This window comes from Euwallacea fornicatus, chromosome 19, assembly GCF_040115645.1.
Source record: "Euwallacea fornicatus isolate EFF26 chromosome 19, ASM4011564v1, whole genome shotgun sequence".
NCBI lineage: Eukaryota > Metazoa > Arthropoda > Insecta > Coleoptera > Curculionidae > Euwallacea > Euwallacea fornicatus.
Window position 1 is genome coordinate 259,164 of NC_089559.1, and position 16,081 is coordinate 275,244.

The 16,081-nt window shown below is 40.7% G+C and overlaps 1 protein-coding gene across 5 annotated transcripts in view; it reads right to left on the reverse strand.

Annotated features, from left to right (window-relative positions):
* Positions 1-16,081, reverse strand: part of foxo (forkhead box, sub-group O) — a 77,458-nt gene that overhangs the window by 4,755 nt on the left and 56,622 nt on the right. Inside the window, exons 3-9 of one of the 5 annotated variants that reach the window (XM_066293675.1) lie at positions 10,886-11,051; positions 10,716-10,836; positions 10,459-10,524; positions 8,603-8,728; positions 8,299-8,485; positions 7,943-8,191; positions 7,703-7,888 (exon numbers count right to left, since the gene is read on the reverse strand). In XM_066293675.1, the coding sequence (XP_066149772.1) occupies positions 7,721-7,888; positions 7,943-8,191; positions 8,299-8,485; positions 8,603-8,728; positions 10,459-10,524; positions 10,716-10,836; positions 10,886-11,051 (1,083 nt within the window). In that variant the 3' untranslated portion in view covers positions 7,703-7,720. Of the gene's footprint in view, positions 1-7,702; positions 7,889-7,942; positions 8,192-8,298; positions 8,486-8,602; positions 8,858-10,458; positions 10,525-10,715; positions 10,837-10,885; positions 11,052-16,081 lie in introns of all 5 variants that reach the window. The other 4 variants (XM_066293672.1, XM_066293676.1, XM_066293674.1 and 1 more) reach the window with 4 other exon arrangements.

Sequence of the window (16,081 nt, forward strand, 5' to 3'; positions counted from 1 at the left end):
AACGTCATTTTTAATAATCTTCTTGGTCTGTAAACTTTCATTTTTCTGGTTTTACGAGCCCTAACAACCATACGGGATCATTCACGGTGAGCGTCCCATTAAAAGTTTACAGGGTTCTGATCCAGCTAGAGACCTGAAATTTTCGATGCCGATGTAACGGAGTTTGATCGGTTCAATTAAAATATTGGTATCGTTGCGAGGTTGCCAGATCTGCGTGCGACCGACAGCAACTTCGCGCTATTTTAAATTGCACACCCTGTATTTTATTACATTTTCAAATTGCCCGGTAAGATTTAAACCCGAGTTTATGTACTTTAGTTTATCATCTATAATTAAAAAAAAAAAAAAAACGTCGCAATTAAATTTAAATGGAAACCCCCTTCCTCGCGACATTTTTGGATTTTGGAAAGACCAAATGTGATTACTGCGTTCAACGTTCCTCCCTGCAAAATTTTTCCTTTGCTCATCTAAATTGATTAATTTTTTCAAGTTTGAATCTTCCTGAATTCCCATCGAAATTATTTCCCGAAAAGCTATACGTAGTCGTGCGGCACCCGGAAGGTGTTGCCGCACCGTGATGAATTTACGATCACGAGATTTGTTTTTTCTTAAAATGCGTCGAATTGATGAGTACCAACTAGCAAGTGGTACTTTCTCCTCTCAATTATTCTAATTTTTGCAAACGTCCCAAAAACGATTGAAAATAATTATCAATGTACGTGTAGTGACGTCAATGTTTAATAATTTTCGATAGCGAATTTATTGATCTTCCGGATGCCATCCAAGGATATATAGGGTGTTCTAGTTAACATTATGGTGTAACTGATAAGCGTCTGTAGCTCAGTTTCGGCTCTCTAGATGCGATAGTTGAAGAAATATTCGTTTTTTAATTTTGAGCTGTTTCTTGCTACATCAGACAAACAAATTTTGTTTTGGTGTCGAAAACGAATGATCGTAGCTATGGGATATGATGCGTAAACTGGGGTTTAAATCTCCCGGGGAAATCGAAAACATTATAAAATACAGGGTGTGACATTTGAAATAACAAAGTTGTTGCCGGTTACGCGTGGATGTGGCAACGGCGCGACGCTACCTGCACTTTAACTGAACGGATCCAACTGACGCCATCCAAAATTCCAGTTATCTAGCTACATTGAAACCCCGTAAACTTTTAATGGGACACTCACCGTGAACGCTCCTGTATATTGGGACGGATTAGATTTTTTTTTATTATCAAAATTTTGAAGCAAACGATAATTAATATTTTCAAGACGATTTATATTTTCAAAATGCCCACACAGCGCATGAGCAACTAGCAGAAGCTAATTTGACGAAATTATTGTCAAACACCAAATGTGACGAATTTTGAGAAATGTTGCTTATTGCGTTTGACAACTATACGGGGTAATTCGAAAAGACGGTTCGCCTTTCTGACTTTGCTGCTTTCAAACTTCGAAAGTTTCAATTCTGAGGAAAGCTATATGGGAATAGGGCCGACTGATTGAAATTAGTGACGTTTATCTAGCACTTCCGATTTAACTGCAAATTATCCCGACTTTCGATTTTTAAACGTAGCGTCCTAAACATTTTTACTTTTTTGCGACCTAGAGGCCTTTTAGGCTGAAATATACAGGGTGTCCCACAAGTGTTTCATTATATTTCAGTGGGTAATAGTACATTGAAAAATAATATGACTCCCTATATAAACCATATTCCAATAATGCTTCATTAAGAAGATACAGGGTGTTAAACTTAAAACACACCTGGAATATTTCAACGTATCAGAGTATCAATGAACAGGCGAGCTCAATTATGTATTGAACAAAATTGCCGCCAATTTGAACAATTTCTATAATGTTATAGCAAATAAATAATATTTAAAACAAACTTAATATTATTAAAACCATTTAGAGAATATCGTGCATATAGACGGTATTGAATTTTTTACTGGCAAACGATACGTCGGACGAAAAAGAGTCAAGTGAGCATTTTTCTTCTAAATGAAATTAAACTTCTAAAAATAATTTTTATTTTGATAAAAAGCAGTGGCGCACCATGTTTTTCTTAAAAAATGTGCTGAGAGGTGTCCGTACGCACGTCACTGGTGAAACGAAAAATAGCCCTTTTGCATAAATAAATGCGTCTACATTAACTCTCAAAACATGCCAAATTTCACTTACATATCTCAAACGGTTTTGAATATATCAATAAAAGTTAGATTTTTTAAGTAAAGTTTAACACCCTGTATCTTCTTAATGAAGCATTATTGGAATATGGTTTATATAGGGAGTCATATTATTTTTCAATGTACTATTACCCACTGAAATATAATGAAACACTTGTGGGACACCCTGTCTATCGTTGTCAAAAAAAATTGTTTTTTTTTGTGGTTTCTTCGTGTCGAGGTACGCCACTGGGGCTTACGTATTGCGCACAATTTTAGGTCGGAATTGTGAAGAAAAATACTAATTCGTGATTTTATTGAATATTTTTTCTTTCATACGCAATTTAAATGCCGAAAAACAGCTTTTCTCGTTCGCCTTTCGGTTTCTCAAATTGCAACGTGGTGGCACACGTCGCGATTTCTTAAAAGACGATTTTCCTGAATTTTTTTTACGTCGAACACAACGCATATTCGTCTAGAAATAATTCGTTAAAAAATATCGATATTTAGAAAAAATACGTGCCGCTTTTCGATTGCCGCAACAAAAGACAAAAATATTTCTTCTTGTGGAAATTATGTGCAGTCGTGAAACCGTCACGGTAAAAGCACAAGTTCACGCCACTTCTTCAAATAATCAGGAAAAATGAGAAGAAAAAGTTCGTAGGGCGATAAATAATATTACCCCAAACTAATTGGACAAACGTTATGAGAAAAACAGTTCAAAATGCTTTTGCTCGTCGAGAAAAACAAACTGGTCATTTTGAACAGCTCAGTTAATTACTTGTTGACAACCGCAAGAATACTGAAGTTTTTTCAAAACTTGACGACTTGCCGAATAGGTAATCCAGCATTCTAGAGCTATCTCACGAATTGCCGTGCTCGAATTAACCTCTACCATAAACGAAATATGGATTTTTTCGTCTTCGCTGATGATAAACTCTTCTTCTTCATCGGCATTTCCCGTTTTCGGTTCATTCGTTCATTTTTGAAAATAGTGGCGGCCCGGATGGCATCCAAGTGGAGGCCATCCACCTTCCCGCCTAAAGTCGCGCAGCATCGCAGAGCCGCTGGCGGCGTCCTCCAACTACTGACCGGATATCAATTTCCTCACAAAAAAACATATTTTTTTTTTAAATGACGTTCTTAGGCTAAAAATTGCCTCCATGTTTCAGGTAAGTAAAAAAATTTTAAGGCGTTAGATTTAAAAATCGAAAGTCGAGGTGATTTTCGGTTAAACTGGAGGGGCTGGACAAACGCCATTGACGTCAATCAATCGGCTCTATTCTCACACAGCTTCTCTCCAAGTTTCAACTTTCCAACTTTAAAAGCAAAAAGTTAATACAGGCAGCCATCTTCTTGAGTCGTCCGGCATGTTGGGACAGGTAGAATTTATTTCTGTTTTTATTTATTTTTCTCTATTTATTTTTATTCATTCCATATACGACCGAAAGGATCGTCAAATGAAGAGCTTTAACAAATTCAAAACGTCCGTTTGATAGCTTCCAACGGTTTATTGTAGCAGATTATAGTTTATTTATTTGCAACGTTGCAACTGGCGATCTAATAAGTGAATTCGTTGCAAAATGGCTCGAGGAAAACTGCAAATGCAAAAATCTGGGAAATTGCGGTCCGGAAATGCCACGGAGTCGTACCGATGAGAAACGTTGGTGGAGAATTCGACGTGGCAAAAAGCGCCGTTCATGACGTTGTCACGAAATATGGCGAAACTTGTTGTATTGAAGTCCTGGAAGACCGAAACTAGTTTCGGAACGGCATCTTCGAATGTTAGTAAAAATGTGCAAAAATCAGGACGGGGGAACGCCCTGAGAGAGCACGCTTTATCTCAAATTGATAGCTGGCAGCGTCGCCCTGGACTTCGATTACTCCTTGGGTTCTTGCAGGCGTACTTCTCACCAACTTACGGCAAAATTCGGGTATGAGCGCGTTCCAAATCTGTCCGATTGCCAATCTTAGAGCTTCAAGGCTGCCACGAGGATTACTTCTTAGACATATCTTCATTTCGCGCCGAATACGTTCAATTACGTTCAAATCGGGACTGTTCGGAGGCCAGGAGACTTCGTCAATATTGTTTTTGTCAAACTATTGCTTTCGATGCACGAGCAGTGTGGCAAGAAACGCCGTCTCGTTGGGAAATAAAATTTTGGTTACCGCAGAACAGAGGAACGCTTGTAAGTAATTTGTTTCGAAATATCTGTCTATACTCCTCGGCATTCGTTGCACCGTCTATAAACTCCATCTGACCCTAATCCCTTGGCAGACATGATGCGTCCCCAAACCGTTTGACCTTTGGCAAACTTCACCGCTCCTTTTAAACAATCTTTGCGAAAGGTCTCTCGTTTTGTCCATATGACTTTTTTACCCACATGTCCGACGCAGACGTCAAATTTGGACTCATCGCTGATGATGACCTTCTTCCAATCCTCATGGGTCCGTGAAACTTTTGCTCTCGCCCAAGTGAATCGATTTATTTTTTGGTTGGGTGTTTCGGTTAATAATGTCGATTTTGCACGGGGGTTGCGATACTGATTCGTTCGTTAACGTAAACTAACGATACCGATGGGGTCCTGAGAGGTAAAAATACCGCATTCAAAGTCGATTCGCCATTAATTGCCACTGTGCAGAAGCGGCTGCCGAAAGTCATCGATTATTACTTGAAGCGTATGATGAACATGCTCTATCCTAAAAAAGTCGCAGACGATGGTTTAACCGTTTTAAAAGTGGCGATTTTGATAGAGAAGACAAGGAACAACCAGCACAGGTTAAGAAATTTGAAGATGCAGATTTGCAACAATTATCGAACGAAGACCCCACTCGAACGTTGAAGCAATTGGCTGAAACCCCTAATGCCGCCCGATCCGCCATTTCCGAACGTCCACGTGCCTTGGGGAAAATTCAAAAGGAAGGAAAATGGGTGCCGTCTAAATTAAAAGCACGAGACATCGAAAGGGCGAAAAGCCATTTGTGAAATTTTGCTTGCCAGGCAAAAGCGACAGGAGGTTCTACATCGAGTTATCACAGGTGACGAGAGGCTCCGAAATGGTGAAAAAAATAAAGGAGAGGATGGAATGCGCCATCTTGACGGTGGAATTCTTGGAAAATAAACGACAACAAAATCAAAAATCTAAAGGATTAACGGAGATATAATCTTTCCAGCCTTTCTGAATTAAACACAAGAATTAGAATTAAGCTTAATTTACAAAAAAAAAAAATGGAAAAACTCCCTTTCAATAAACAAAATATTTGCATGTACCGGTGCAGATCGAAAGCCACAGGGAAAAGTAATCATACGCTTTTTTTCAGAAAATTAGTTTGTTTTTTAGCCACCGCAATTTAATATTATAATAGATATTGGGAAATGGCCCCCTCCAATTTCTACACATTTGTTACGTATTATTTTCTATCATTCACGATTTTATCCGATTATCCCATCTCTGCCCGAAAATGTAAAAACCGCGTCTCGAAAACAATACATTTCCGGATCTATGTTTGTGGGAATTTTGTTCGCAAAATGACCTGAGAAATCCCTGCTTTAAACATTGCCGCGTCTTTTTGGAAGACCCTGTATGGTTGTTGGGGCTCGTACAATCGGCACGGCGCTGAGAATGGAAGTGTCCGATTAAAAATTTTGATCATTTTCGGAATGGCCCTTTGCTTGACGTTAAACATTTGATTACGTTGTAGTTTTCCGCACCCTGAAGGGCATTTTTTGGGTGAAAACAGTTTCAGTTTTCCACCTGCCGGTGCAGCGGCGCGCGAAGGCTGGAAACTCTCAACGTTTAAATCTGAAAGGAAACTAAATATCTGAACAATTTTATACGAAACCGCGTGTCCTACATCAATCGGTCTTCAGCAAATGCCACTTTTACTAACCTACGTTGATCGAATAGAATCCTCCCGACTGTTAATCATGAATTTAGAAATAACATTTATTTTTTGGCGGTTCGTGAAAGGATCCTTTTGTAATACATTGATGGGACTTCCCCGAGGGAAAACGTCCCGATCAATACATTTTTCCCTTTAATTACGATCCCGAGCACAATTCTTGGAAATATGACACACACGCTGCCCTTTGGGGAAGCAACAAGTTGCAGCTGCTTGAAATTTCATTCAGCCTGCATCCTCCAATTTCGAGGACAACCTTGTTTAGCACAAATAACGGAATTTGAACTTGCATCGGCAACTTGTTGTACTTGGCAAACGACCCTTGTGCGAACTTCCGGATTGCCATCTGTCATATCGAAAACCCATGAGGGAGGCATTACGTTAACATTCTTCTTCGACAAACGGTCTAACGATATCTCTGTAGGAAATTTATGCCCTACGAGCCTCTCCGGTGGCCTAATTGATTGCATTTTCCACTCCGGACTCGAATTGTCTTCACCTTAGTTAGTTGGGAAAACCGCAAGTGTGCGGTTACGCCATACAATCGGAATAAGATATATTAAGGTCGGATGGGAATTGATTGGCCATATTTTCCTCTCTTGTTAGCTTACACCGTTCGAGTTAACTGGAAAAACTTCGCAGAGTTCTATTGCGTAATGTGGAGTTCGGTTACAAAGAGGAGAAAAATCTCAAGAGTAAATCGTTCCGAGAGAGCCCTTGTCTCGATTGAATCCGCGAGTCGTCGAGGAGTATCAGAAGTGGGAGACGACGACGTTTCAAATTTAAAACCTTTATGGAAAGAGGTTTCGGAGATTTAAACACAAATAAATTACGCCGGAGTTTCCTGAGTCGAAAATTGTCCCGCAAGACTCGTTGAAGAATCCGCGTCAACTCTTCCCAAATCCCGTATGAATCCTACCAACAGCCCCCTGGGGTCCAGTACGGCACGCTAAAGGCTTGCGGAAAGTCCCGAAGAATCCCCTATGGTCAAATGAAACTTTTTGAAAAATCTTATACTGTCTCCTAGGGTCAATCTAAGATCGCAAATTTTCCCTCGAACTTTCTAAAATAATTCTCTGGCACTCTTTCCTCACCATCTCAACATCGATGTGGTTGCAGTAGGAGCCCCCTAAATTCTCTCCAGCAGTCGGTGCTGCTAAAACATTCATATTTTAGAGAATATCGTAAGTCGTGGCAGAGCTGTGATAAGTCACTCCTCGCAACGTCCCAGCGAAGACCGTAAGTTGACTGGGGATTCCCCAAGTCCTACGTGTAACCTGAGGTCAATTCGAGTCACTATATAATCGAATGTAATCCTTTAAGGTCAGTAATTCTACTTTTCTTTTAACCTGAGATCACAATCTGCAGCCCTTGAAGTTAGAGCGGTGTATACCTGCAGGAGTCTATGGAACACTTCTCAGTTATTTAACGGGGTTCCAGTGGCGGTGCAATTCGTTTTACTCAAAATCGGCGAAAAACTAGATTTCGGAATTGGTAGGGACATGTGAAGAAATGTTATGAAAACAATTACTTTTAAACAATAAACATTAACAGCGGCTTGCGCTGCCTTTTTGCACTTCGAACTGTTTAATTTCGGAGCATTGCAGTGAAACGTACACACTAATGTGGACATACCTGTATTCTCCTTCGAGACTAATGAACCCACGAGGGGGAGGTGACCGCTACTTGGGAGTATGCCGGTGGAGGAGCCTGCGCCCCCGCTATCGTCCCATCGGCTGTCTGCTGGACCATGGCTTGTTGCTGTCCCCCGAAATTGAAGTCCAAACATCCTTCTGCGTTCAGTTCTTGCTGAATTATATCCTGCAATCCCCTCGCTTGTACCCCTCTTTATTAGACAACCCTCTCGCGACTTACTTCAACGTTACAATCGAAACCTCCAGGTAATGAGTCCACGTGAATATTCAGATCCTCACTGACATTGAGGGCGCCAATATATTGACCCATCATGGTAGAGGGAGTCACCTGATTCTGCGGAGTCAAAGGGGGACTCGAGGAAGGCGGCCGGGGCGGCAGCCGGGCTTCCATGAACTGATGCGTGCTTAACGGATCTGGTGATGGTTCAGAGTGGGGATACGAGGGGGACATGCCCGTAGGTGACATGTTCTGTCGGAAAAAAATCCAACTTGTGAGGGTGGCGACCAAACGTCATTACGTAGCAATCAATGATTTATCAATACGCTTGTCCGTTAAGTATTTATATCGGGTTTTACCTCCACTTTGACACACTGTTGCTGCATGGTACACGTACAGGGCTCCATCCTGTGTATCAAACAGGCGTAGGGCGAAGCACCAGTCATGGAAACGTATTCCCTGTGAGGGAATGTAGCGTCGTTGAACAGGGACGTACTATACGGTGGCGGGGGTTGACTAGTGGCGCTCTGCCTCTGAGTCAGGTACCTAAAATCCGAATATTACACCATTACTACACGCGAAGACGCACGGGCAACCCCAAAAAAAAAAAAACAAAGCGGTTCAGAAGCGACACCCCAACGCAGCAAAAATGCTCTTGCTCACCCCATGAATTGACCGGGCTCCAGTTTCATTCTTTGCTCTAAGTTGCCGGCCAATTGGTCGGGAGAATAGCTGCCGGCGTTGCTGCCACCCCCACTGGGGGTGGAATTGTTGATCAGGTCGGAATTGCTGAAAGTCGAACTGTTAAACCCAACCCATTCGGTCTCGATGCCCACCGCTGGAATTGGTGAAAGCCGGGCTGAGGATTGGGAGGAGGTTCTGGGCCTGAAGTCGGGACTCAGCTGAAAACCTCCTCCGCTGGGAGAGAGATAGCGATTGAGATTACTTTAAGTGTGACTGAGAAAGAACGGCAGTTATGAGCAGTGAGCCTGGATTTAAAGCGAGTTAATGATGAATTTCTGGTGGAGTTAGCAACGAGAAATGGTTACAGAATGATGGTGACAATGTGCAGAGAATCCTGTTTTCTCGGTGGGTTTAGCACTTCTTCGCCGGAAACCTAAGATATTAATGACCGACTTTAGACAAGCTGAGGCATGCGTGGAACCAGTAATTAATGCTATTTCGTACCAGAAAACCAAATTCCTCTACCTATTTAACGTTAAAACGTACAGAGGCCTATCACGGTTTGGTTCAAGCGCTGTTTTTCATTGTGTTTGAACGTTCTGCTAATTCTCATTAAAAAAAGAAAGGGAAGGGGGAAAGAGAGAGAGAGAGAGAGAGAGAGAGAGAGAGGGGGGGGGAGAGAGCAAGAGAAAGAAAGAGAGAGAAAAAAGAGAGGGGCCAACCGTTGAACTTTTAAAGATCCACTAATGAGACCCCACTGGGTTTATGTAATCGATTGTTATTGAAAGGGATGAAATCGGGCTAAAATGTGAACCGCACTGTTTCCAAAATTCTGAAAAATGAAAGGCGAATTAGGTGAAATTCCAAAAGTCGATCACGCAAATCCAGTGGCGCATCAAACAGCGATTTTGACAGTTGAAGCCGACACAAATCCTAACTTTAGAGCCTAGACTTTACACATTTGCAAATATCTTTAAAGGCGAGCCACGTTATTGCTTTTCTTTCAGTTTGAATTCTCCAAAGTCCCCTTACAAAGCTTATCAAAAGGATAAAAACAGATCACAATCCGATCTCAACACTGTAGATGGAATAATTCGTGGCCGCGTTCGAACACACGCCACGTCACCGATTTGTCTTTTTTTACCTTTGGAACGTCCCAAGTTTCGTTAACAATTTGCGAGATTCCTAAAGCTCGCTATGAAAATACAGTGACGTACGAGAGAGGCATTTAAATTGAATAAAATCACGACAAAATTTGCCCTTAGCAGCCTTGATTTCGAAAATGAAATTGCATTTTCAAGCCTAAAATAAGACACAGAAAGCGAGTTGAAAACTTCAGCTGAAATTCCACCTGGCTCACGAGCTTTATTGAAGTGTAAGCACTCAGAAGAAAGAAAATATGTTTTCCGAGCTAGACATAAAACTGAAAACGATTTGTTATATAGCAAATTTCGATATAACAATATTGCTCTAAAATTGTGGGTCTTTTATGGCGAAGAAAAATTGCGCTAGGACTAAACGGTGATTGAAAAAACTTGCGAATAAACGCTAATGAGTCGAATTTACGTCTACAAACTTAGGTTCGAACTAAAAAGAAAAAAAAAAGCACACAAAAACTACCTTATTTGCAGATCTACCCAGATTTCGATCAAACCCTCACCAATTTTCGATGTGATGTTTGATTAACGTTAAATCGATGTAAACTTTTGATAACAAAATTTCTCGAAAAATTCCCATTTGACTAAAACGACTCCCAGTAAGTAGTGATTTTGCATGATCAAAACATTGATGACGAAATTAACATCTCAACACAAAACGTCTTTGGTTTTTTTTACCTATAAACTGAGGGATTGGAATAAGCCCTCGGCCGGGATTCTGGACTTATCTGGAAGCCACTGGAGCTGTCAACAAGACACACAATAATAATTATCATTTTACATCAATTTACAGCAAGCTTACATCTCTTCATTATCAACAAAATCATGCACTAAGTCTGTTAAAAACAGGTGGAAGCATTAGTAAAGTACTACTTTATTATAACAACGCACCACTTTAAGTTTTTAAATTGAGGGTGGTGTTAGGGGTGGTTTACCTGTGGATGGTAGGAGACTCTGGGAAGAGATCGAGACTCTCGGAAACTGAAGAACTAGGGCTAGGCGGCTGGTCCGGCAAAGTACCATTCCTCATTAATTCTACCTTCTTTTTCACCCTCCCTACGATCCCTCATCATAAAAAAAGCCAAAAAATCGGAAAAAAAAATACCTCGTCGTTTTTCAAATTTGCTAGTTTCCATCGAAACCGCCCTCCTCCTAGGCGACTTTCCAGGCTTCGCATCGGGGTTAATCATCCACCAGGAAGACTTCCCCGTACCTTCGTTCTGCACCCTCATAAATCTGTTATGTAGAGACAGGTTATGTCGTATTGAGTTCTGCAAAAAAAGTTGTTCTCAGTCAAATAATCGAGTTAAGAAACTACATCGGGGGGACATAAAGAGATTAAGTCATTAACATAGAGGGGGAGAAACATTTCGAACTTGACTGAAGGGGGGTCATTAAACATCGTTAATTTATTACCAGAGGAAAAAATGAATTTTTCATGGAGCAGACTCATTGGCGCCCGTCGAAGTCCGCAGGTATTACCCTCTTAAAGTGATTATGTAAATCCAGATTTAGGGGGCGGTTTGTATTCAGATTCAGCTCGTAAAACTCTCAAAAATTGCCGAATTAAATCGCAGAAACTTTTCTTGGATACTAATCAGAGTACGAAAAAGTTCCATTTTTATAACGTTTCATAAGTAAGCGACAGCGTTATAGAAATGGGGAAAGAATGAATTTGTGGGAAGTTACAGCCTTTATAGTAGTGTTATCGCGGACTGCGGCTTTGAGGGGGATAAAATTATATAAAAACTCCCCGAGTAAGAACACAATCGTTAATTAAAGCGAAACATCTTCGGAGCAGGTGGAGGAGTAATTTAGTTTCTATCCTTACCCAACCGCACGTGACAGACAAGGATGGACTGTAATCAAAGTAAATGCTTAAAATTCACTCCTCCTGTCAAAATGCAAGGTTCGACCCTTCTGCACATCGATTGCCGGACTCGATGAAAAATTCCAAGGGTATTTCTAATAGTTTGACAAGCATTTGCAATATTTTATAATTTTACTACCTTGCAGTTTTATTATAGCCTCAGGTTAGTCCGGGCGAACATGGTTAGGTATTGTTGCAAAAAATCTCTTAAACTATCGTTCTTAATAAAAAATTAAGAGGCAAAAGAGTTTGTAAAACAATTAAGGGACTAAATGAAGTTAACGAATGAAGTCTAAAAATGTCATAAAAAGTTCTTATCTAAAATACTGAGAGCGACCAGGAAAAAAGTAACGCCGGGTAGGGCATTTTAAATAATTCTTTATTCTAGTTCGTTCGTAATGCTAAAGTGATTGCTGTGACCAATTTTATGTTAATTATCCTTACAAGTAACAGAGGAATTAATGAAAATCGAAAAAAAAAATTTAACTTCAACACCCTGTAAATCGAAATGAAAGCAATTCGAGATATGCCTTTACGTGAAGTTTTAATCTTAAAATAAGCTCGTGATTCGCCCATTTGAGCTTTTACCACACATTGAGATACGCCCTGCACACAGGCCAGGTTTCAAAAATTTGAAAATTACAGCGGGCCCATTAATGGGGACGGGAATAACGTGTAAATAAAAAAGCCATACTGGGTGTCTCGTATTAGGAGGCCAATCCCGGTGATTCTTTATGCGAGAACAATTAGACTTTAAAGTATTAAAATTAGTGAAAAAAAGTTACATTTGTTAACAAGTTTGGTGTTTCTGAACGTATTTTGATGAAATTTTGCAGTGATGTGTAGTTCGACTAGGCGCACACATTTCTTATAATTTGACTTAAAAAATTCGAAGAAACAATGGGGAATATGCTTTTTTGCGCATGCCAACGGTGCATTTGTTTAGTTATTCAAATTAGTTGTTTCTTTATCTTGATTACTTTAATCTAGGAAAAGTTTTATTTACAGCTTCCTTTAGAGAATATTAATATATATATATATATAGCTTATCACTTCCCAATGTCTGACCTTCATTTTCAATTTATATCGAGGACATATGTAGTTCTAAAACGCACATACTTGCCGTTTTAGTACTTAGGGAACGTTGCTCTTATTAATCTCTTGATTTTCCAGGTTATCAGGTATTACCAATAGAATTCGGTATAACTTATTGCAAATCGATCGTTCTCGTACTATACCCGGAGCGTTATGGACAATTTGTAAAATTGCGTCTTCCTGGTGCACTCAATTAAATAAATAAATAATGGAAGCCACGTACTGAGGGACAATAGGGCGAAATATCTTCTGACGTAAGCTGTAAATCAAAATTTTCCAAGGACGAAAATATCCAGTTAAAAAAACAACCAATTCGGATAGCTAAACAAATGCACCACTGGCATGCGCAAAAGAAGTTGGAGCGAAAACGGGAAGGCGGCCCCCCATTTTCGCCATCGTTTTATCGAATTTTTTTATTTAAATCACAGGAAACGTCCGGCTAATCGACCTATGCACCACTGAAAAATTTCATTCAAGTATGCCAAGAAGCGCCCAAGTTAGGAACCAAAGTTTTTTTTTTAGTATCTTCGACGCCCTGTGTAACGAGCGTAGAGCGCCAAAGAAAAAAGTGCCATGAAGGAGGTCCAATTATTTTCGCATAAGGAATCTCCGGTTGGCGGATTGTCCCACTAACACGAGACACCCTGTGTCTTTTTCGTAAACTTTTACGATGTGCCACTTAAGAAAAATTAATTGAAGACGCAACGTCGAAGAGCAGAATTAGAGAAAAAACTATTTTTTAACGGAACACCAGGTGTATCAAGATAACATTTCATAAAGGTATTCGTCCCGATTTCAAAAATATAGATTTTCACGAAAGCACCGCCGGACTGTTTTTATAGATGTTCCCGCACATAATTCATATCTGCTATCGTTATCTAACTGCTTCTCTACCGGACCACCTGCTTTCTCTATGTTTCCAACCTCCCAAATCAAAATACATTTAATATTCAGCTTTATCAGCTCCACCAACATCAAAAACACTAACCATCGTCCAACAACAATCTCCGCCTCGACCTCATTCGATTAAAGGGTCAAATCTACTACTGATAAGAAGTCTCCCGTCAAATTCTTCTCGAGTTCACTGCCGAGTTGATGTTGACGAAATTACATGTTACAAACCGATTTCTAAATCCTGTTAATGACGTCATTAACGAGAAAACCTTGTCCAAGTGACCCGAGCTGAAGTTTCATGTCACGAAAAGATTTTGACCACGAAGTGGATCACAGTGTGATTGGCCGTAAGTGGACCTAATCACAATGGCCAATCTGCATACATTGGCCTCTGCATAATTTATTTATCACTTTCGTGAAAGGCTTAATTGAATTTATACGAAGTAAGTATTCTCGTGGGGGGGAGGGGGAAGTCGTAAAATTTCCATAAAAACGTTTTACTACTGTTCCCAGACTAATATCAGGTCTGAGGATGGTATAGATGTATGATGCAAAACGGAAAGCTCCGTTGTTGCTGGTCCTGGAGAATTGATACCGAATACCGCTTCTGCGATTCCCTCATCGGACCAAACGAACAAATAATAACTCATCCCTTGCAAGAGTTGCAATTCTTCGCAAATAAGTTTTATTATCTATCGGAATAAATTACCGAGCGACAAATCATGGAAAGTTGCAGCGAGAGTAACAAACTTTTATTTTGTCCGAATCGTGACAGGTGACGTTACCGCTCCGCGAGGTGCTAAAGTGGCGCCGCGACGCCCGACGCCACGTCCGTCCGTCGGGACGCCCCGATCTCTTAATCCGTCCCGTATTCGCTTCACAGTCGTCGAAAATTAATCACCTCTCTTCGGCCCTGATGCTGCCGTCCGGACCGTTATCCCCGGGCTTTCTTTTCAATTCCAATGGAACGGATAATGGAAAGAGGAGAGGCCCGACCATGGCCTCATGTTTAATTCATGCGAGGTAATTAGGTGCCCGCAAAATGGGCGGGGTCGATGGTTTTTTCCCTACATTCTTCGTAAGTCGGCGATCATAAATTTGATTAATTAAGCAACGTCTGGCAACATTGCCGAAGCGGCAATTTGACAGTTAGCTCGTATCGTCATCCCAGTCGCTCCCGTCGTTACCGTATCTAATCAGCTCGACTTGGTTTTGACAAAAATGCCAGGCCACGTTGGCCTTTATTCAAGATACTCATTCTATCGTCCCAAATACAGTCGGTTTAGCTGACTTAGATGATGAGGTGCCATTTAATCACTGAACTCCCCCTTTGCTACAGCTCTGACTTTCACGTCGCGTCGATTTCGAAAATGCTCAGTGGCGTTACATTTTACATCCCGATGTGCGAGTACGAACTTTTTTAATCTAGATCGTTAGGTCAGATATCGAAATTATTTATTCAATTTAAATCTCTGTGATGGGCCACTGGACGTTAATAATGGAGAAGTTAATAGTAAAGAGGAGAATCAAAATTAAGGCTGCCGAGGTCAGATTATTATATCCCGAAGTTCTCCAATTTAAATCTCCTTAATTTCGAATATGAGTTATACGTTAAAATGAACAATGCTGCTTGACAACATGGCGAACGCAATATTTGAATAGATTTGTTACTCCGATTCACTCGAACGCAATTAGATATATCTCATGGGTTGAAACCTGCGAGTTTCAAATGCGTTTGCTATTTATTGTAAAAATATTTGGCTACGTGTAAAAATATGAATATTCCAACGTTTCGACATTTTTTTACGTTAAAACTAGTGCCCACCATGGTCACGGTTCTGGAAACGACTGCAAATTTTCAAACAACGGGCCTCTAATTAGAATCCGGCAAGCTTGCTTAGCAACGACATTACAGTATCGGGTACTGTAATGTTCGGTTTACTGGCTGCAAATCGGTACAGGGTGGCGCGCGTGGCGTAACGTACCGATTATCGCATTCTCGACCGCCGAGACGAGTGCCACATTCAATTTAAACCTCTCGCGTACGCCACTGGATTTTCGCAACGAACTATCGCGGATTTTTACCGAGATTTGGTACGTGGCGCCCAACCTAGAAATGAGTCGCGTCTAGCTCGTCTAGGAGTGATCGAATTCAATATCGTTGAGCCCCTCTTTTCTCTAGGCTTTATCTCTTTATTACGCCACTGAGTTATCTCGGCAGATATTGAATTCAGTTGTGACGCCGACCCGAAACGTCCGCGCTGAAAAAAATCAGTGACGCAGTTCGAAGACAGTTTTGAAAAACCGATTGCGTAGCAAAATCGGGTTGATCCAGGATTTCCCGGCCACTATTGCCAAGACCTTTCCCACGATATCCAGATCGTCTCTCCACACTAATTCCGAATACTTACCATATTATTTTCTGGAACGAAGCTGTATGGA